At 37.8% G+C, this 19,003-nt stretch overlaps 1 protein-coding gene across 10 annotated transcripts in view; it reads right to left on the bottom strand.

Moving 5' to 3' along the window:
- Positions 1-19,003, bottom strand: part of kalrn (kalirin RhoGEF kinase) — a 627,264-nt gene that overhangs the window by 47,679 nt on the left and 560,582 nt on the right. For 7 of the 10 annotated variants that reach the window (XM_008109458.3, XM_062971761.1, XM_062971850.1 and 4 more), the window contains 3 exons: positions 9,736-10,019; positions 7,005-7,109; positions 2,103-2,198 (listed from right to left, as the gene is read on the bottom strand). In XM_008109458.3, the coding sequence (XP_008107665.1) occupies positions 2,103-2,198; positions 7,005-7,109; positions 9,736-10,019 (485 nt within the window). The remainder of the gene's footprint in view (positions 1-2,102; positions 2,199-7,004; positions 7,110-9,735; positions 10,020-19,003) is intronic. The other 3 variants (XM_062971791.1, XM_062971879.1, XM_062971921.1) reach the window with 3 other exon arrangements.

Raw genomic sequence — 19,003 nt, 5'->3', positions numbered from 1 at the left:
GGTAAACTGGCTGGGATTTCTGGGAGTTGTAGGCCAAAATATCTGGGGATCCACAGGTTGAAAACCATTGACAGACAGTAACACTTTAAGCCATTTATTTGTTTGTTTCTGCATCTGATCTACAGGTCTACTTGGCAGTACAATTTTTGTCTAAGTAAGCAAGGATACATCATTGCTCTGGATTACACAATACAGAATGGTACTCAACTGACTGTTAAAAGCACACCTCCATTAGTGTGTTTCATAGACACATGCAAGCTAACTATGGCCAGAATCTTTCTCGGTGACTTGCACCACTATAATGCTCCATTACTCCAGTAGGAGACTTTCTGAAGCTGTGTGCAGAAACAGCAGGCGGAGGAAGAAGAGATAGAAGGGAAAGCTGCCTGTTATCAGAGAAACCATCTTTGGCAGCCTCTGAGCTGCCCCAGAGCTGGAAGGACAGTCTTCCCTCATGATAAGGACAGCTTTGTATGCCCTCCCCACTCACTCCTATAATCGTTTTAATCCTACTGATGAGATGCCACTCAACACTATTGCCAGCTATGCCACACTGGTCCAATAGGACTGTGGGATTTTTTAAAGTGTGAGTAATTATCCATTTTTGCAAAGAAACAAACACAAAGTTTAACAGAAAAAAGGGTGAAAATCTGAAATTTAACACCAGAAGTTAAGTACTGATCAGAAATACTCAACCCAAGAGAAAGAAGCCAAAACCCATTTGGTAAAATTACTTTGAGTCTCACTTAATGTCAAAATCAAAGTAAGTGGCTTTCTCCAGATTTTTTCCACCATTAAATGTAACACATCAAAACATAAACATTATACAAATAATATAATAATATATAAAGCTTTATTTCTAGACTGCCCTCTCTCCCAGGAGGGACTCAGGGTGGTTTACACACAGATAAAAGACAAATATTCAGTGCCCATTACATTTAGGTACTCTTCAAGACAATATTTGTTTCATCTCAAAATACTGTTGCTACCCCATCTGAAACATGCTTATTGTTATACTTTCAAAACATAAAGCACCCCCATCAGTACCATAAAAAAGAAGAGAGGGAGGACACATCTGTTTTAATCACAATTCACTCAAATATATCATATGGTAAGAATTCCATTCCAGGGATCACATACTTGCTTGAAATGGGCACTTCAAACATTTTCCCTAGTTCAGGTGTCATGGGAAGCTAAAGTTTAACAAATCAGGATATCAACATCCAAGTCAGATACACAAAGCCAAGAGAAGAGTGGAGTGTGTTAAGTAGAAAAGTTTTCAATCTGATAAAATCATGTTTTATTGAACTGGCACTCTGCGTCTTGAAAGGGTTTAGGAGACTGAATTGCTGCTTCAGTTCAGCCTTTGCAATATGAGTAGATATTTTGAAAAATGTCCTGTTCGGGTGAAGATAAGAGGGCAACTCTAGCAAAGCTCAAAATAATGAGCTATCACAGCAAGTGCATTTGGCCCTTGGAGAGGTTATTTATAAAACTGAGGTAAAGCAGTTCAGGCTTACATTCCTTGGAAATGTCCAATTGGCTTCACCTAGGCTTGTTTCCTTGCCACTGTGTATAAGCATGAAGCCTCTACCCATCATTTGTCATTGTTGCTGTTTTCATTACTGTATTTTATACTAATAGGGAAAAGAAGGCTTCTTGAACAATATACTAAACAGTCCAAGGTTAAATTTTCCAAACATGATTCTTCATTCCAGAGAAAAGATATATTATAAATGAATCATATATGTTTGACACCACTACAATATTGCCATGACTGGAGCTTATGTCATCTTGCACTGATATGACACTCAATATTCCAAAGGAAATAAAATATTGTAATAGGCTGAAATCATAAGGTTTACAGATCTGCCAGGTAATCTACAGATGTAATCGGCGTTTTTTTCAAACTCTTTTAAAAATTATAACTACGTTCTATCAACCAAAAAAAATAAAACATACATGAGATTCATAGATATTAAACATCTCTGTAAAAGTGTGGGAAGGAAAGCAAGGAGAGTCAGCAATAGGACCAGTCCTGATTTATCGTATTGCTCAGCCAGGATGTTTTTCTTCACAGGAACCCAGGACTCTAGACTTACCAGCTTGCTTTTGACCAGTTTTTCTATTGCACTGACAAGATCCGCAGCAGTTGGGACATCAGAGGTGCTTTGTCGAGAAGCTAGCAAAGAGGAGGACTGCAAGACACCATTTTGCAAAGGAACAGCAGGTTAGCGGGAATGAGAAGGTATTAGGGAAAGCCAATTGGACTTAGCAGTTTGAGGTCACACATTAGGGTACAAGCAGGAAAAAACACAGCAGGAGCATGGAAAATTGAGGGGCAAGGTTTTGACATACAAAACACAGCAGCACACAGCAGAAATTGTCTTTAGAATATATATCTGCACTGATTCAGGGACTTTGTTTTCCTAATGAAGAATTAGACATGTAGCTTGGTTCTTCCTTGCATATTTTGAGATTTTAAAATCTTTGCTCTAGTGCTGGAATAATCTTTTTCTTCAATTCTATAGTATCCTCATCAGCATACCAACGTCTTTCTTTTTTCTTGCTATGCTCATATTATTCATCTGAAGAACATAAAATGTGTTAATTAAATCAATTATGTGCCATGCCCTGAACCATATGTGGAAAAAGGGATCTGTGTGTCACTGCTAAACTCTGCTAGTTGTCCAGCTCATTGCCAAAGGATAGAAACTGAAAGACATTTAGAATGACTCTCCTCCTGAAAGCAATCATTAAAAATATGAATAGGGAAGACAGATAAAAGTATTATCTGAAACCATCTCCAGAATCCCACTGTCAAATGAAAATGTAAATAGATAAAACCGATACACCCCAGACACCAATGCAGGCTATGTGCATTTCTATGCGAACAAGACAGGGAGGAAAGGTATGGCCTATTTCTTCAGGCACTTGGGAGAAGACTGAAATGCATATATGAAAATACTTCCGCTCACTAGGGAATCCCAAGGTACCACTGTTAATAAAGATGTAGATGCATTCAAAATGACTTGTGCTGGAATATTGGGTCCTAATGAAAGATTTCTGGCTAAGAGTAACAGGGCCATGGATTTATTGACTCTTGAGTATTTTAAGCCTCAATTATTACCGTACTATGAACAGATCCTTTGACAACCCATTGTTTCCTCCTTCTATGTGGAAAAAGACTTGAATAGATAAAGAAACCCACATAAAACAGTTGCATATTGATGATCTGAGTTCAAAATGACAGATTCATCGTAAAAACCTAATCTCCTAGGAGTTATATATAGTTGAATTACCTCCACAGGTGCAGTGTAGTCCTTCCAACAAGAGAAGAGCAAGAATTACCAACTAAATAAAATGTAGTGAAATTAATAAGTGAAATGACAGTAAAGATTAGGCAGGTAGCTACCTGAATAAAGCAGACTATTGTCCTAGAATCAGCTGCCATTGCCAGGTGAAGGCCTGTTAGGACCTGTTGCTGAGTGATCTATTATTATAGTTGCCTTACTTTCAAGAACGCCTATGCTAACAATTTTAGTGATATTCTCAGATAACTTATTCCTCACTTAGAAAACTCATCAACTCAAATTGAATTCTGTGATTTCTGAACTGGAAAGGTTACTTCAGCATGAACACAACATTATTATTCTCCAGAGTCCAGTTTTAACCATCGTAACAAAAAGCTTTTAAAAGCCTCAAAACATCGGCTATCTTTCCAGAAACAAACACAGTAAACTCATCTTCATCTTGAAAAGAGAATCTTCTGCATTGATGTACATTTATTATGCTGTAATCTCTTCCAAGATAGAGATGCTACAACCACTTCCTACAGTCTTCTGTTTACATAGATACTCAATACTTTGCCTCTTGGCATTTTTCTTCTGAAGTTAATAGAATAAGTTACGAGATCACAGACTTACGAGTTCCAGTGTTCAGCCTGACATGTTCTACAACATATGCAAGTTACAGCATCAGTTCCTGAGTAAAAGCTATGTGATATTCAGGATTTTTTTGTTGCTGCCTTTGGTGGCTTACTTTTGGGTGACACCCAGCTTGGGGAAGTTGCAGTATATACGGCCCAATTTACTTGTCCGAACGTATCTCCACCTATGAGCCAGGAAGATCCCTAAGGTCATCTGGTGAGGCCCTGCTCTCGGTCCCGCCTGCCTCACAGGCGCGGCTGGTGGGGGCGCGGGACAGGGCCTTCTCGGTGGTGGCTCCCCGGCTGTGGAACACCCTCCCCAGAGAAATACGGCAAGCCCCATCCCTTTTGAGTTTTAGAAAAGCCCTGAAAACATGGCTATGTGCCCAGGCTTTCGAAGATTAAATGATAAAGACGACCCGGACTGATTTACGGCTACAGCACGAGGATTTTGGAGGAATTGATTTTAATCATGTTTTATATCTTTATATTGTTTTAATTGTTTTATTGGATTTTCATTGCTGTTTTAATTATGTGTAGGCATCGAATTGTTGCCAATTTTGTACGCCGCCCTGAGTCCCTTCGGGTGAGAAGGGCGGGATATAAATGTTGGAAATAAATAAATAAATAAATAAACCAAATATTTCTGCACAGTTAAAGAGCACCTATCTACTTCCCAATGGGAATATTTTTGTCACCTCTTTCAATTGATCTTTGGTTATAGAGAAAAAGTATGTGTGTTTATATTTTCCCTCACAAGCTACTCAGGTGTATGGGTGTGTTTGGGAAATGGTATGCAGAGAAACAGATAAGCCTTCCTCACTCTCAAGGCTACTGATCCGAATTAGAGTTTTCTATGGTTGCTTTGGTAGGAGGAGAAATCTTCCTTTAGCGTATGAACAGAGAACATGTGTCCATCTAGATGTGATTGGACTGCACTACTTATTACAGCTAGCCAGCACAACAAATACTGAGGAATTACGGGGGACTTCTTTTACTTTCTTCATGGGAAGTTTAATTCTATAAGGCTTTCATGTTCCATTTTCTGAGCTTCAATCCCAGAAAGATTGTCTAAGGGAAGTCACTCAAATCCTTTAAGAGTTTTGAGTACTGCCAATTGCTATATCTTTTAGAGCCCAACATTATGCTTTCTGAAATGGAATGTTATGTATTTTAGGTGGATTTTTAAAAGAAGGTAAACTTATAAAAGCAATCACAACACTGCATTATATTCACTGTGGTCTTGTGTCATACTGAAACTCCAACGGCTGTGCAATGCACAAATGAAATTACCAAATGGTAAATATGTACAGTATTTTAGATGCTCTGCTGGTTGCATTATATCTGCTCTTACAGCAAAGTAAATTTGGACAGAGCTATAACTCTTAGGCTGCAGATGTATTATTACCCTGATTAGTATGGTCTACATTTCTGGTAAATGGGGCTATAAAGATAATTCGGCTTGCTTCTTCAACACGGCAAGAGAGTTAGGTCAATGTGTATAATCACTAGTATCTGAAGACTAGTCAAAGAAATTCATTTGCAAAAGCAAATATCTATGTTTCAGTTTTCAAGACTCCTCAAAGACTATTAACTGAAGAAAATTCACATTGCCTGTGCTAGATTTATAATATGTTTTAAAGGGGAAAATGTGCACAAAAACAAATGCACATTTTTTAAAAAAAGCACCTGTCTTAAAATGTATAGATTTCTAATAGTCTTCAGAAACACATTTCAAAATCTGATGAAATAATGTGAACAAATCATTTACATTTTAGTGGGAAAATAGCACAAAATATGTATAAAATTTATTCCAAGTAAAAATCCAGAAGTTTCGTGACTTGTTACAGAAATGGCACAAAACAAGTATACCAATGAGAAACTGAGACACAAGACTGACAGATTTTAACATATGTATTAGTAAGGGAGACTTATCACAACTAGAAATGGGGGGAAATGATAGAGAGAAGGAAGAACATTAAGGTAAAGGTAAAGGTTTCCCCTGAAGTTAAGTCCAGTCAGGTCTGACTCTGGGGGTTGGTGCTCATCTCCATTTCTAAGTTGAAGAGTCGGAGTTGTCCGTAAACACCTCCAAGGTCATGTGGCCGGCATGAGTGCATGGCGCGCCGTTACCTTCCCGCCGGAGCGGTACCTATTGATCTACTCACATTGGCATGTTTTCGAACTGCTAGGTTGGCAGGAGCTGGAGCTAACAGCGGCCGCTCACGCTGCTCCTGGGGTTTGAACCTGGGACCTTTGGTCTCCAGCTCAGTGCTTTAACGTACTTCGCCACCGGGAACATTACTAGACTGCTTTTCTAGGGCTTTATGTTAAAGGTGGATCCAACACCAATATTATGTTAGAACAGCAGACATTGATGCTATTGCTGTAAAGCAGTGATTTTCAAACAGTTTTCCCAAGGAACCAAGAGGTTGCTTTGGTATTCTTCAAAGATTTCTAACTAAGTAGATAATTAATTGTAGACCTGTCCCCTCTTTCTTCTCCACCACTAAGTGATCTCTTCTTGAATGAAGTTTAGGAATGTTTTAGTCTTTGCTCTTCGTGTAAGGAGAAGGCAAAGTCTCTGACCAGTGTGAACTAAGCATACTCACTAGGACATATTAGGATACACTGTTTTCCAAGGGGGCAGCCATGTTAGTCGGGTGCCGGAAAAACAGCAAAGAGTCTTGTGGCTGCAGTGCACTAAATAAAGCTTATAATCTCTAAGGTGCCACAAGACATTGTATTTCCTCCCTCAACTAATATACTTGAAAGCCATTGCCTAGCAGCAAAAGTACAAAATGCAAAATGAATGAAGAAAAGCCACAGAAATAAGCAGGCTAGATCATGAATATTCTGGTTTGGGGCATGGAGAGTAACATCCTTAGGCACTACAAGAAAGACTTTGAAGTTGGAATGCACAGTGCCATTCTTTCTGGAAAGAAAGTAGAGATGTATAGCAAAGTTCAGTACATAGGAACCCAATGAATCCTGATGCCCTGCTGTTTAATCCCAGTAGCATATGGGTTTTTAAAAAGTTATTTCAAGGAAGGGAGAAAAATATCATAGCTCCTACCATTTCATCTTGAGTAGGGTCATTATCAAAAATCTTCATTGGTGGAGGGAGTGGTGTATGAGATTCTTCGTCTGGTTCATCTTCACCCCAACCTCTCTTGCTCTTCTGAAAGCAACATAATTATCATTACAAGCTAGAAGAAAAGATGTTCAATGACTAACGGCTTCAGGCATCTTTACACTGTTGGAATCCCATGATTAAATCCAGTCCAGACAGAAAGGAAGGAGAAAAGACAAACTGTTAATTATTCCTTATGGAACTTAAAGGAACAGTTCTATGACAAATAAAATAATGTAATTTCTAGCCTGCCTTCTTCAATTATATGTTGTGAATTATATTTATTTATACCCCACTTTATCTCCAGAAGGGGAATTACAAAGAGAAATTTATATATAATGAGTTGGATCTAGAGTTTTACTCAGAAGAGTTCTACTGACACTGAACGAGGGAATGTTAGTGATTTTATCATGGCCTCTGTCCCTATGGTAACCCCCATGCTATTCCAGAGGGTTGAGGGTTCTTCTAAAAATAGCATGGGAAATAACTCTGGAAGATGAGCAACACTATGGAGAGCCAACTGTAAACATTTTCACACCTCAGCTGCAACAAATATCCAGAGCAGGACACCAATGGACTTGAGAGAGCCATTCCATTGCAAAAAAACAACTAGCATGCTCCTTGGTAGAAATGACCAAGTCAAAAGCCTCAGAGCAAGGTAGTATGGCTGGGGCATCCTGAAAGACAAAGGGCCCTTCTATACATGCGCTAAAACCTGGAAGATACTGGGATAAAAGGGTGATGGGTGGCTAAATAACATTTGAGGAATGTGCAGGGGGAATCAAGCTAACAGCTAAAAAGCACATGTTTAAAAGGTGTGCTTATATGGTGTTTCTGGCAAAAAAATGTGCATATTCGCATGACTGTATATCAGTGGTTCTCAACCTGTGGGTCCCCAGGTGTTTTGGCCTACAAATCCCAGCCAATTTACCAGGTGTTAAGATTTCTGGGAGTTGAAGGCCAAAACAACTGGGGGCCCACAGGTTGAGAACCAGTGCTGTATATTCTTGCGATCATAGAAAACACGTGATTTCCTTCGTAAACCCTGGTGTGGACTGCTCCAGTGCATGTGCACATTTTAAAAGCCCAAAACAGCTGATCAGGGCTATGAAAAAATGGAGCCATGGCCACACAGGTGGTTAAATGGAAGCACAAATGGAAAGCAATTACAATTAGAACTTTTTGCAACCATTCCTTTTTTCTGATCTTTATGATATTAAACAGAGCTTGAATTTACAGTTGGATGAAGACAAAGAATCAGAAATCTGCTTGTGTTGTTATTGAGATAGCCGCATGAGTGCATGCACCTCAGAGAATTTTTTTTAAAAAAAAAACAAAATCTGCCAGATGTCCTCCATCCATCTTGCAGATTTCTAAAATCTGATAAAAAGGAAGGTCTCAGGATGGCAAGGGACCATTTCCTGGGACTGACAGGTCTGTGTCTGGACTTGCTGTTTGGTCCCGCAATTTTTAAACCCATTTATTTAATCCAAATGTTGACGCTGTCTGGAAGGCCCTAACAGATGTCCTCCCAGAGCATGCTACCCATAAGTTATGAGAATGGTAAACTGAAGTGGTGACCATTTTCTGGTGTCAGTATTGTTGTCCAAAAGTCCTATCTGTCTCTATCCCTTGAAGCTGTACTTCTCTTCTTGCCTCAGGCAGTTGTTCCTACGAGTGATGGTTGTGATATTGGTCATGGAAATCTAAAAAATAAGCTGTCCCATCCATTTCCACTAACAGGAATTGTCTGTGAGATTTCAGCTTCATTTGTGAGGATAAGATGCCCTTTTGTTACAAAGAGCGAGTCTGGATGCATGTAGTTATGTGCAATTAAAAGACTAGTAAGAAAAAATTAAAAATATACCACATACTTGCAGCATTACCAACAGCTTTTAAAAAGCTACAGGATGGTTTTGTAATAAGGTATATATTAATCACAATACTCTTAGACTTTTAATAAAAATGGCCTCTGCTGCATAAAATGGAAGGTGTTCATCTAGTGTTTTACAAATCTAACTTCCATTTAGTCTTTGCTTTGTATCTGATCATCAGGAATAATCAGGTTCATTTTTTGCAGCTTTAAAAACTCCTAGATATACATTTTATAAACATCCTGCCTCTTGATCAATTTCCATGTTTGTTTTAGTATTGTTTTGTCATTTTCTACCAACACAACAGTAATACAATTGTGTGTATTACACAATACAAAACAGAATAAAACCATTTAAAATATGAGCAACAGTCATAAAAGCATCTACATCAGATCTATTTGAGAAAGGGGGGGGGGGGAGAGGGAGCCTACTTTTTATCTCAGGGAGACTTCACCACTACCAAAATAGTGGAAGATTAAAAACACTGGAAGAGAATTCTTAGAAGGGAGCTTTCAGAGGCTGGTAATATAATGGGGTACACTCAAAACTAGGAAACAAAAAAATGGGATAAGAATTAATAATAAGCTATACAAACAACACTATGCAAGGCTAATAACTTATTTGAACACAGGTTTTCTGTGCCCAGTGAGGATACAGGCAATTTCCTCTTTTGGGGGAGGACTGTACGTTTTCAATGCTGATGTAGAACTTATCCCAAATCAATCACATCAATTAAAAGGTCACCACAAATGAAAGTAGATTAAAATTAACATTCTTCTTAAGTCAACATGTATCTGTACCTCATCTGCACTGTCTCCCTGAGGTGTGGTTTCATCTCCCGGCTTGGGAGATCCCAGGTCAAAGCTCTTCCTTCCTTCACGTACTTTCTTCTGTTTTTTGATGTTACTCTCTGCCTTCCCACTGTTCAATCGGCGAACAGGGCTTGTTAGCCACTTTTTCAGTGTGTTGGTTGAGCGCTTTGGACCTGGGGAACTCTGGATGGAATTGAGGGATGACTGAGGCTGCAAATTGGCCACTGAATCTGATTTCCCACCGTTTTCATTGGAGGAGCCTGAATAGGAGTCTGCCAGAACAAGAAAATAAACAACACTCTTAGTTTAAGACTATTCTGGAATGGATCTTGATCCATACATGTACAGCACTCTTTTTAATTGACTGTTGTATATGGTAAGTCTGAGTATGGAGGTCTTTTTTCAGTACAGAGGATCTTCAAAACCTTAGTGTCTGCAGTAACGTACAACTACTTTTCTAGCTAAAAGGAGATTAAAAAAACAATAGTCCCACTATGTCCAGTTGGATGTCTTCTGTGTGCTTGGCAAGGAAAGTACCGTATTTCACTTTTTCTGGCTAGTTAGCCCAAGTAAGTCCCTTTAACATGCCATGGCTGCCCTATCTATTCCAAAAAGCTGGCTTTGGCTATTCACTGCAACTATTATTTTGGTTCTGTTTGTGCACACTAAGCAACATGAAACTGGCAAGAGATAAGCAACTGCTGAAAATGGTTTCACTCTGCTATCTTATGTGTGATAGACTTTGGCCACTTTCCATTCTCTGAAGCCACATGATTGCAAGACTGATACAGAACACAACCAGCATCAGAATGCTCTTTGTCAGCAAATTCCAAGGTTAACCTAATACTCTGAGTAGATACGTAGCATGCTAATTAGTAATCTTCTTCCCAATCCCACAGTCCAATTTCAGAGAATTCCCTTAGACTCACTTTATGCTCACTACAGTGTGTGTATATTTCTCTACTCCCTTAGGAAGACTGCCTCTGCACCTGTTAAAGATGTATTGCCAGTGTACTTTGATCTGCTTGATTACATTAGAAGTTGCTCAGTTGGTTTATTAAAATGTAAATATAATTGGGGACCTGCATTCTTATGGACATCTCATATTGACATTTCTACACAATGGAACACTGGTCTTGCAAACAGAATGATAGTTATTTTCAAGTAAAATAACAAACATTTTACTATATCAATATTATGATTTAATGATGTTACATTTGCCACAGTTCCACAATAAGTGAACAACCTAAAATTACTAATGGACAATGTAGTCATCAAGCTATTGAGCAGACCTTCCCAAAATGAAAATAAGAAGCAAATTTCCTCATGCAAACAATTCTAGTATCCATAACTAAGCAGCTATTTAGGAAAGTAATGAATGAACGACCAATATATGTTTTTCCCTATCCGTGTTCTTTTAGGATTAGAAATATTTGAGATGCACATAGGTTCTCTTTGCATTCTGTTCCAGAAATTCCCACAAACCTCAGAAAAAATGTTTTAGGGGCAAAGAGGGTTTAAATAAATTGGTAAAATCTTAGAAACTTGCATGTTTTGGCTTGTATAAATAAAAACATTCAGCTAAGGCAAAACTACCACTAAATAAAAATTATGAAGAAGCAATAAGGATTAGATTGACTAGCATTTTGCAGATTCTGTATATTTCAAGAAAGAAAATAATTTAAGCATATGAACAATTTAAGCATATGAACAATTTCCTTCCTAGAAAGTCATTTTCTCTCATTTGATCTATTTGTCTGGTAGAAAGATTATTATGGAGGCTTTTATAATCTCAATTTTGTACTCATTTTCCTCCTTGGATGCATTAGTCCAATGATTCACTTTACGAGAAAATTATAATTGCTTTCACTGGCTATGATGACTGCTCAACATGAGATATAATGTCTTCCTTTGACTGCTTAGAAAGTAGATCTCTGTAAAAAGATAACCAACGTGTAATCCCAGTTTTTACCAGGTCACCAATGTGCAAAGTGTCAATATGAACCAGACACCCTCTTTAAAAAAAAATATATGGCACTGTTCCATTCCTTCAGTTGCAGAATTGTATATTAAGCGGTTCTGTCATATTTATTACAGAATTTATAAGGAATACTAACTAATGTAGTGACTATTCTGTAGATTTTGGAACCCATAGGAAAAGCAAACTCCATTAATTGTCTGGAGTGGTGAGGACCTTTTACGTTGAGATTACACATACTTTAAGTAATTCCATCCACCCCAAAATAGGTACAAAGACCTATTTTTGTACTTTATTACTGGTTTGTTGTTCTGTACCTTCAAGCTGTTTCTAACTTATAGGGACCATAAGGTGAACCTATCACAGGGTTTTCGGAGGCTGATACATACTCTTATGTACTTATGAAGCAAGATTATGACATCTTAAAAGTCCATGCCAAGCATGGACCACTTACAACTAAGAGGCATGCAGCTTTGTCAGGCTTCTGCATGAGTAGATGCCTCATTCAAATATAGACATCCTGAATGCCTGGGAACTTTTCTGTCATGAATGCATGTCGATTTAGGATGTTATCAAAATTGGACAAATTTAGAAGATACATCCAAAATAGAATAAACATATCTGAAAGAGATAAGTAAAGTTCTATGTCCATAAGTGACATCTAGAATCTTAACATTGAATCTAGACCAGTTTCACTTATGAATGATATGCTAAAATAACAGTAAAAGAGGTAAGAGCTTTTCATTTCAATGAAAGTTCAAGCACATATAGGCAAGAATGCAATATGTAAGAGTCTTACCCAAAGGAAATCAAGTATCAACATTATTATTTGGCCTGTTGTGTGCACATATAGTTGTATGTGTGTGTGTGTATATTACTATATGTGCATACAATAGGCCAAATCCATACTAAATTAAATGTACACAGTTACCACTTATACCTGATTGAGGTCTTACTTTTAAAAAGATCAACTGCTTTAATTTGGTGTAGTGTGCATGTCATAGTTATCTTTAATTTTTAAGCAATCTAACAAAACTTGCTGTTCAAATAAGAAGCAGGAAAAGCTAAATTAAATTACGTTTTATGATGCAATGTTTCCTTGTAGGTTTCAAGTTCTGAAAAGTTCCATTAATGCTGGTAATTTGACCAGTCTTTTAAATAAATACCAAAAAACTCTTCGGTTCCAGTAGTCATTTTAAAGAGAAATTGTAATTTTGCATAAATGCTAGTTTTCATGTCCAGCCAATCCTACATTCTAAATTAGCACTTTTATTGTAGCACTTCATGGAACTCAATCATAGTGGCAGTGAGGAGCAAAGAAAAGATTGAGGGGGAAAGGATGAATATTTGGGGAAGATTTATTTCATTAATAGAAGACATATAACTTAAGTCCATGCAACCTGGATGGCTCTATACCTTCATGTTTAGTAAGAGCACCATCTGAATACTTTATCCACAGTACCAAGCATGCAATGTCTACTCAAAAGGAAGAAATCGGCTTGATATGGTAGCTTCTGCCATTTATGTAAAGTTTAGTAACATTTTCTTTGATTAATAGTTTCAGTTTAAAAAGGTATCTGTGAAAAAACTGCAAGCTGAAAAAACATTCCTTTTAAAAAGCCCTAGCTAATTGTATGAGTCTTGATTCAAAACCAAGGATAGAAGATATGCCATGTTTCAAAAGGCTTTTCCTTAAGAACTGACACTTTATTTTCCTAAGAACTCAAAATGGGTATCTGTGATGACTCATGGGCCATGTAGTCCCGTTCCTAGTACTGTTGTGACAGATGAAGAGGAAAACTTGGGTTTCCCACCGTTTCTGCCAGATTTGGAGCCCTTGCAGCTGCAGGATGTTTGCCCACAAGAAGTCAGCCAAACAAGCCTTGAGGAGAAATCTCCCCCATTTTCTCGCCGCCTTTATTATAATCAAGATAGACAAGCTCGGGAGGCGACTCGCCGAAGCGCCCGGATAGCTGCCAGACAATTAGATAATTAAGTCTGTTTCCCTTGGGAAAGTTTAAGGAGTCCTGCATCTGGACAGTATAGGTTTTGGTTCTTGTTCCCCAGAGAAAGTGTGCTTTGGCGGGAAAACAAGATCCTATATAGATGTTTGGCCACAAAGGATTCCTTGCGGAGTCAATTCGTCAGCTCGTGGAGTGAGATCGTGTGTAGACTTCGTACCCCAGTTCCCAGCTCCTGAATCAAGTTTCCAGCCCTGCCTTGTTCCACGGATTTCTATGGACTCAGTTCTTGTTCCACGATTGTCTTGTTTCAAGTTGGACCTTGCCAAGTCTCAAGTCTTGCCTTGCCTTGCGTTTTAAACCACGGACCCTGCTTCTCGGATTCCAGCCTTGTTTTCCCTTCTTTCGGTTTTACCTTGAGCCTCAAAGACTATGGACAGTTCCCCACACTATTGCTTGCTAAATAGTGTGTGTTTCGGTGAAGTGGATTATAACTTTGGACTTTAATATCATATATTGGACATTGTTTTCCTGGACTATATTTGACCTTTCCTGAAGGGTCTACTTCTGGACTATATTCTACACTTGTTTTTATTGACTTTATATAATTCCTTAATAAAGATATTAGATAGATTCTGGCCTCTGCGTATGGTTATTGGTGCTCTGCAGCCTGGGTCCTGACAGTATCCTCTATTTTGAGATGGTCTTGTCATCTAAAGCCAGAATTCTAAAAACAAAACTTGGTTGGTTAACAAGGGAATGCCACAAGGCAGTTAGCTAATGTTCTCTTAAATCACAATGTAGTATATCTAATTTGTAAGCAGAATAAATAGGGCCCCTACAGGTTTGGGGGATATATCTTTGCCTTTCTCTAAGCAGTTACTAGTTCTTAAAATACAGTTCGTTGAGTGGGGAAGACTTTCACAGACTATTAACCTTTTCATTTGGGATGGCAAGGAGTGCTATAGAGGAAAACAGTGGCATTCCCTCCGGGCCACTGACCTTCCCAATTAGGAATGGGGTAGAAATGTTATCTCTGATAAATAATGAAACTGTAAATTGTGTAACAGAAACTAACTCTTAGCTACATATACAACTAATGTATTGGTGTGTATTACTATTTCGTGGTAAGACTCCATATTTTTTTTAAAAACAGGAGTTTGGTCTAACAAATTACTTTTTACATTTTCAATGAAACAAGCCAAATAATAAACTGTAACTGATTTTTCTAAACAAGTCATATTATACTAAAAAAATATACATATCACATTTATCTTGGGCCCTGTCATCCAACAATGTAAAGAAATACAATTTATCTATAAAATGGTCTCCATTTCAATATTTGAAAACAAAATTCATTGTTGTCCTGTTGTTCAGAAAAGATGGGAGATTGTATGGAAATCCAAGAAGATTTTTCTTGCTTTTAAGGAATAATCAAATGATAACCAGATAATGTGTTTTGAGTTATGAAGGAAACTTGGATGACCATTAGTTTTCAGAAGTTACCCTAGACCAGTGGTTCTCAACCTAGGGTCCCCAGGTGATTTTGGCCTTCAACTCCCAGAAATCCTAACAGCTGACCAGGTTGAGAATTGCTGCCCTAGACCGCTGCAAGTAGATTTGTAGACATACTTCTATTTACATTGTGCTTAAACTTGAAAAAGTATTGGTACACAACCTTATGAAAATCAAACGTTGCAGGTGCTTGCTGGAACAACCAATGCATCTACTTATCATACAGTGGAACCTCGACTTAAGAGTATCCCAACTTAAGAGCATTTTGTGCTATGAGCTGTCCCTTGCCCCTGGTTTTGCTTTTACATAAGAATAGCATTCTGAGTTAAGAGCTAGTGCCAGAGGGAGCGCAAGAGTGAGAATACAGGGCTTTAGGGCTTCAAGGGAGTACCTCCGTGCCTCATGCTCTTGTCTGCTTTTGGAGATTGTTGTCTGCTTTGCTCTTGTCTGCTTTGAGAACTTTGGGTCAGTTGATTTTGTGTGGTTTTTATTCCTGGTATGTCTGGCTTCATGGAGAGAACGAGGGAGAGAGAGTAAGAGAGGGACGGAGGCTAGAATGCGTATGAAGAAAGTTATGTTTCCACCTCTTCACTTTGTGGTTTTATCTAAAGTTGATTTTTCTTTTTTATTGTTCCATGTGAAAGTGCATTTATACGTTTTTTGTTATTTATGAAGTATATTATCTTATTTAAAAACACATAACAAAAAACGGGGGGGGGGGGTGTTCAGGGGGCCAGAATTGATTAATAGCAGTTCAATGCAAAAATTCACTTTGAAATAAGAACGTTTTAAGTTAGGAGCTCAGTCACAGAACAAACTAAACTCTTAAGTCAAGGTACCACTGTATTTAAGACACATTAATTGATGAAAAATGGCTCTTTTTTGAAGGGAGTATGAGAAAATATATTCTGTTATTGGATGATTTATGCTAGTTGAATCAGAAGATGCAGATATATTCGTACAGTTATTAAAAGCTGCATATGCATTCCTCTTTTTAATCTTCATGCAGTTTGAAAGTCTGAACCGCAACCTGTCTGCTTCAAGGATGAGCAACGAATTTGAAACTTCTAAAGAAGACATACAAACACCTGAAGTAGAAATAGACTAAATACAAAGTGAAAGACTTCTAAAAGAAATCTGAAGGCAGTTTTTATTTAGATCTAAAAAGGAACAGAAAAATTGCTTGATTCTAATGTTTAGTTTATTTCATCCTGGTTGTCTAGGTCAATATGAAGATAAACAATCAAAGCATTACCGTGCAAAAACTTGCCTTCCCACCCTATATGAAGAATGTGATTATGGGATCAACATGAAAGATTTTTTTTTAAGCTAGAGAGCCTTCATCAAAATACTGTCAACTCATCATGCCACCGTTTCCTGGACTGTGCCTTTCAAACCAGTCTTTAGGAAAATACACCCAGAATAACATGAAATAGCCCTATGTAAATACTCACAACTAAAATATGAAATGAAACGTGTATCAGTGCCTTATCCAACTAGCTGTTTGAGGTATCTTTAAAAATATTTGAAAATAGAATATATCTTGAGTGTCTGACCAAATTTCAGTTCTAGCAGATACACCATCACAAAGTCAATTTTAATGGACTAGTATTTGTTTACAAACATATTCCTACGGCCTTATCACACAGGGCAAAAGAACGCTTCCGCCCCAGTTCACCCATGCAGCCTCATGCTGCCCATTATACAATGTAGGGTAATTTTTGGTGGGGCTCCGTGGGCAAACTGGGGCAGCAGCATGGTTATACACTGCCACCACCAGTACGGAAGCCGCCCCGTGTTCTGTTAGGAACAATGGGGCTACAGCGGAGTGGCGACCCTTTCCCACCTGGGATGGGAAAGTGTCCTCTGACAACTGGGGCGCCGGGATTGTCCTGCTGCTGCCCCACTACCACCCAATTCACCATGGAGGCTGGTGAACCACAACACTGAACCTAATCAATGTGATGAAGTCCCTAGTCACAAATGCATGAAAAGGAATCTAGTTGACCCTGAACTAATGAGGAAGAAGAAATTTGTAGCACAAAATTTTGTGGATTCAGTCCACTTAATCAAACAATTTCCAGGATTGCCTTTCAGACAGAAAACATACCCACAACATGAAACAAACATCACCATATAACTTGATGCACCATGCACTTGATGAAGTAGAGTTCATGAAAGCTTATGCTAAAAATTTATTCTCAGTTAATCTCAAATTTACTACTAGATTCCTTTATGTCTTTACATGTTAAATAGACTAACCCTACAATCTCTTTAAATACTACAACTATTTATAGTTACAAATACTACCTTTGTAACTATCTGAGACTGGATTTCAATATAAATTGATAATGTTACCATGTATGTTGTCTGTATCTCTCCCTGAAGATGCTTGAGTAGCTGATTAGAAAAAAGAGTGTGCAGAAGGCTTTGAGAATTGCTCTTTACTACTATAAGCAGTAATGGATTACACAGATTCATATCAATGATTCACTGGCTGTCATCAAGCACACAGTCAATACAGAATCCTCCTATGTATGGTCTTACATCACCTTATTTAAACAAAGAAACTAGACTAAAAATAATTTTACGTCTTATAAAGGTGTGTTGAATGCCTAACGACATATTTACTTGAATTATTATACTTCTTCTAATGCTGGATATTGTGAGAAAAACTACGCATTCTCAAAACTGCATATGATCTTACTAAGCAGAAACTTCAGAATAGTTGACAAATTTTGTACATGCCCTGAAATCAGCATTCAATTTAATTATTGATTGCAAATTTGTGAATAATTGAATCCAGGAAAGTAAAATCCGTAAAGTCAAGATACAAGCGTAAAGGATTTCCAGTGTTTTAATAGCATTGTTTGTGTGATAGTTTTAAAATCATATTTATTCATAGGTTTTTAGTTATATTTTTGTTTTAATCTATGTTATAATTTGCCTGGGAGAAAAACAGGAAATTTTAAAAATAATATTGGACTCCAAATGTAGTATGGGAGATTTTTATCTAAAGATCATACAAATGACATATGCCAGTATCCCAATCTATAAGTCTTGCAACCTATTATAAGACTCAGTTTTACAACATATACAGGGTGTTTGAAAAAGAACTCCCTATTCACCATTGAATTTCAATGGTGAATAGGGAGTTCTTTTTCAAACACCCTGTATGTATGTGTAAGTATGTATGTGTAAGACAGTAATCCACACACAAAATTTCTATAATCAATTTCTACACCATCTTTCTCCTTGCACAGAACAAAAGTTGCTCATCATTTCAGCTTTCGTAATGGATCTGACATACGAATGGATCTCATATCTTATGCTTGATCAGACTAAAGTTGGTTTCTTCTGAAGCAAACTGTTCTACTGTATAACTACATATGAACTAATGAAAATAACTGATCATGACTGGTATATATAGCAACATTACCCATCCTTAGAAGAACCTGACTTGGAGTCATGGACTGAACACAGAATCATACAGGAATGCAATTGATATGGTAGTTCCCAGGGCTTACTGGACCTTTTCATTATTGAATGTCATATTCCCCTTTATGAATTATTACTTTGGAGAGAGAAAAGGTGTTTTTCCTGGACATTATGGGAAAGTTGCAGCCATTATTCGTCTTAGGTGACAGTAGGAGAAGTGCTCCTGTTTTATGCAAATCATCTCTCCTACCATGGTAACTAACACCAGCCATCATGATTGTGCCTGTTTCTGTGAGGACAAATGGAATATGTATCATGGCCAATCACTGATAACACAAGAGGCCAGGTAAGTAACAAGTCCATC

This window comes from Anolis carolinensis, chromosome 1, assembly GCF_035594765.1.
Source record: "Anolis carolinensis isolate JA03-04 chromosome 1, rAnoCar3.1.pri, whole genome shotgun sequence".
NCBI classification, from domain to species: Eukaryota; Metazoa; Chordata; class Lepidosauria; order Squamata; family Dactyloidae; genus Anolis; species Anolis carolinensis.
Note: the sequence above shows the minus strand (reverse complement) of the source record. Positions and strands in the feature narration are given on the sequence as shown.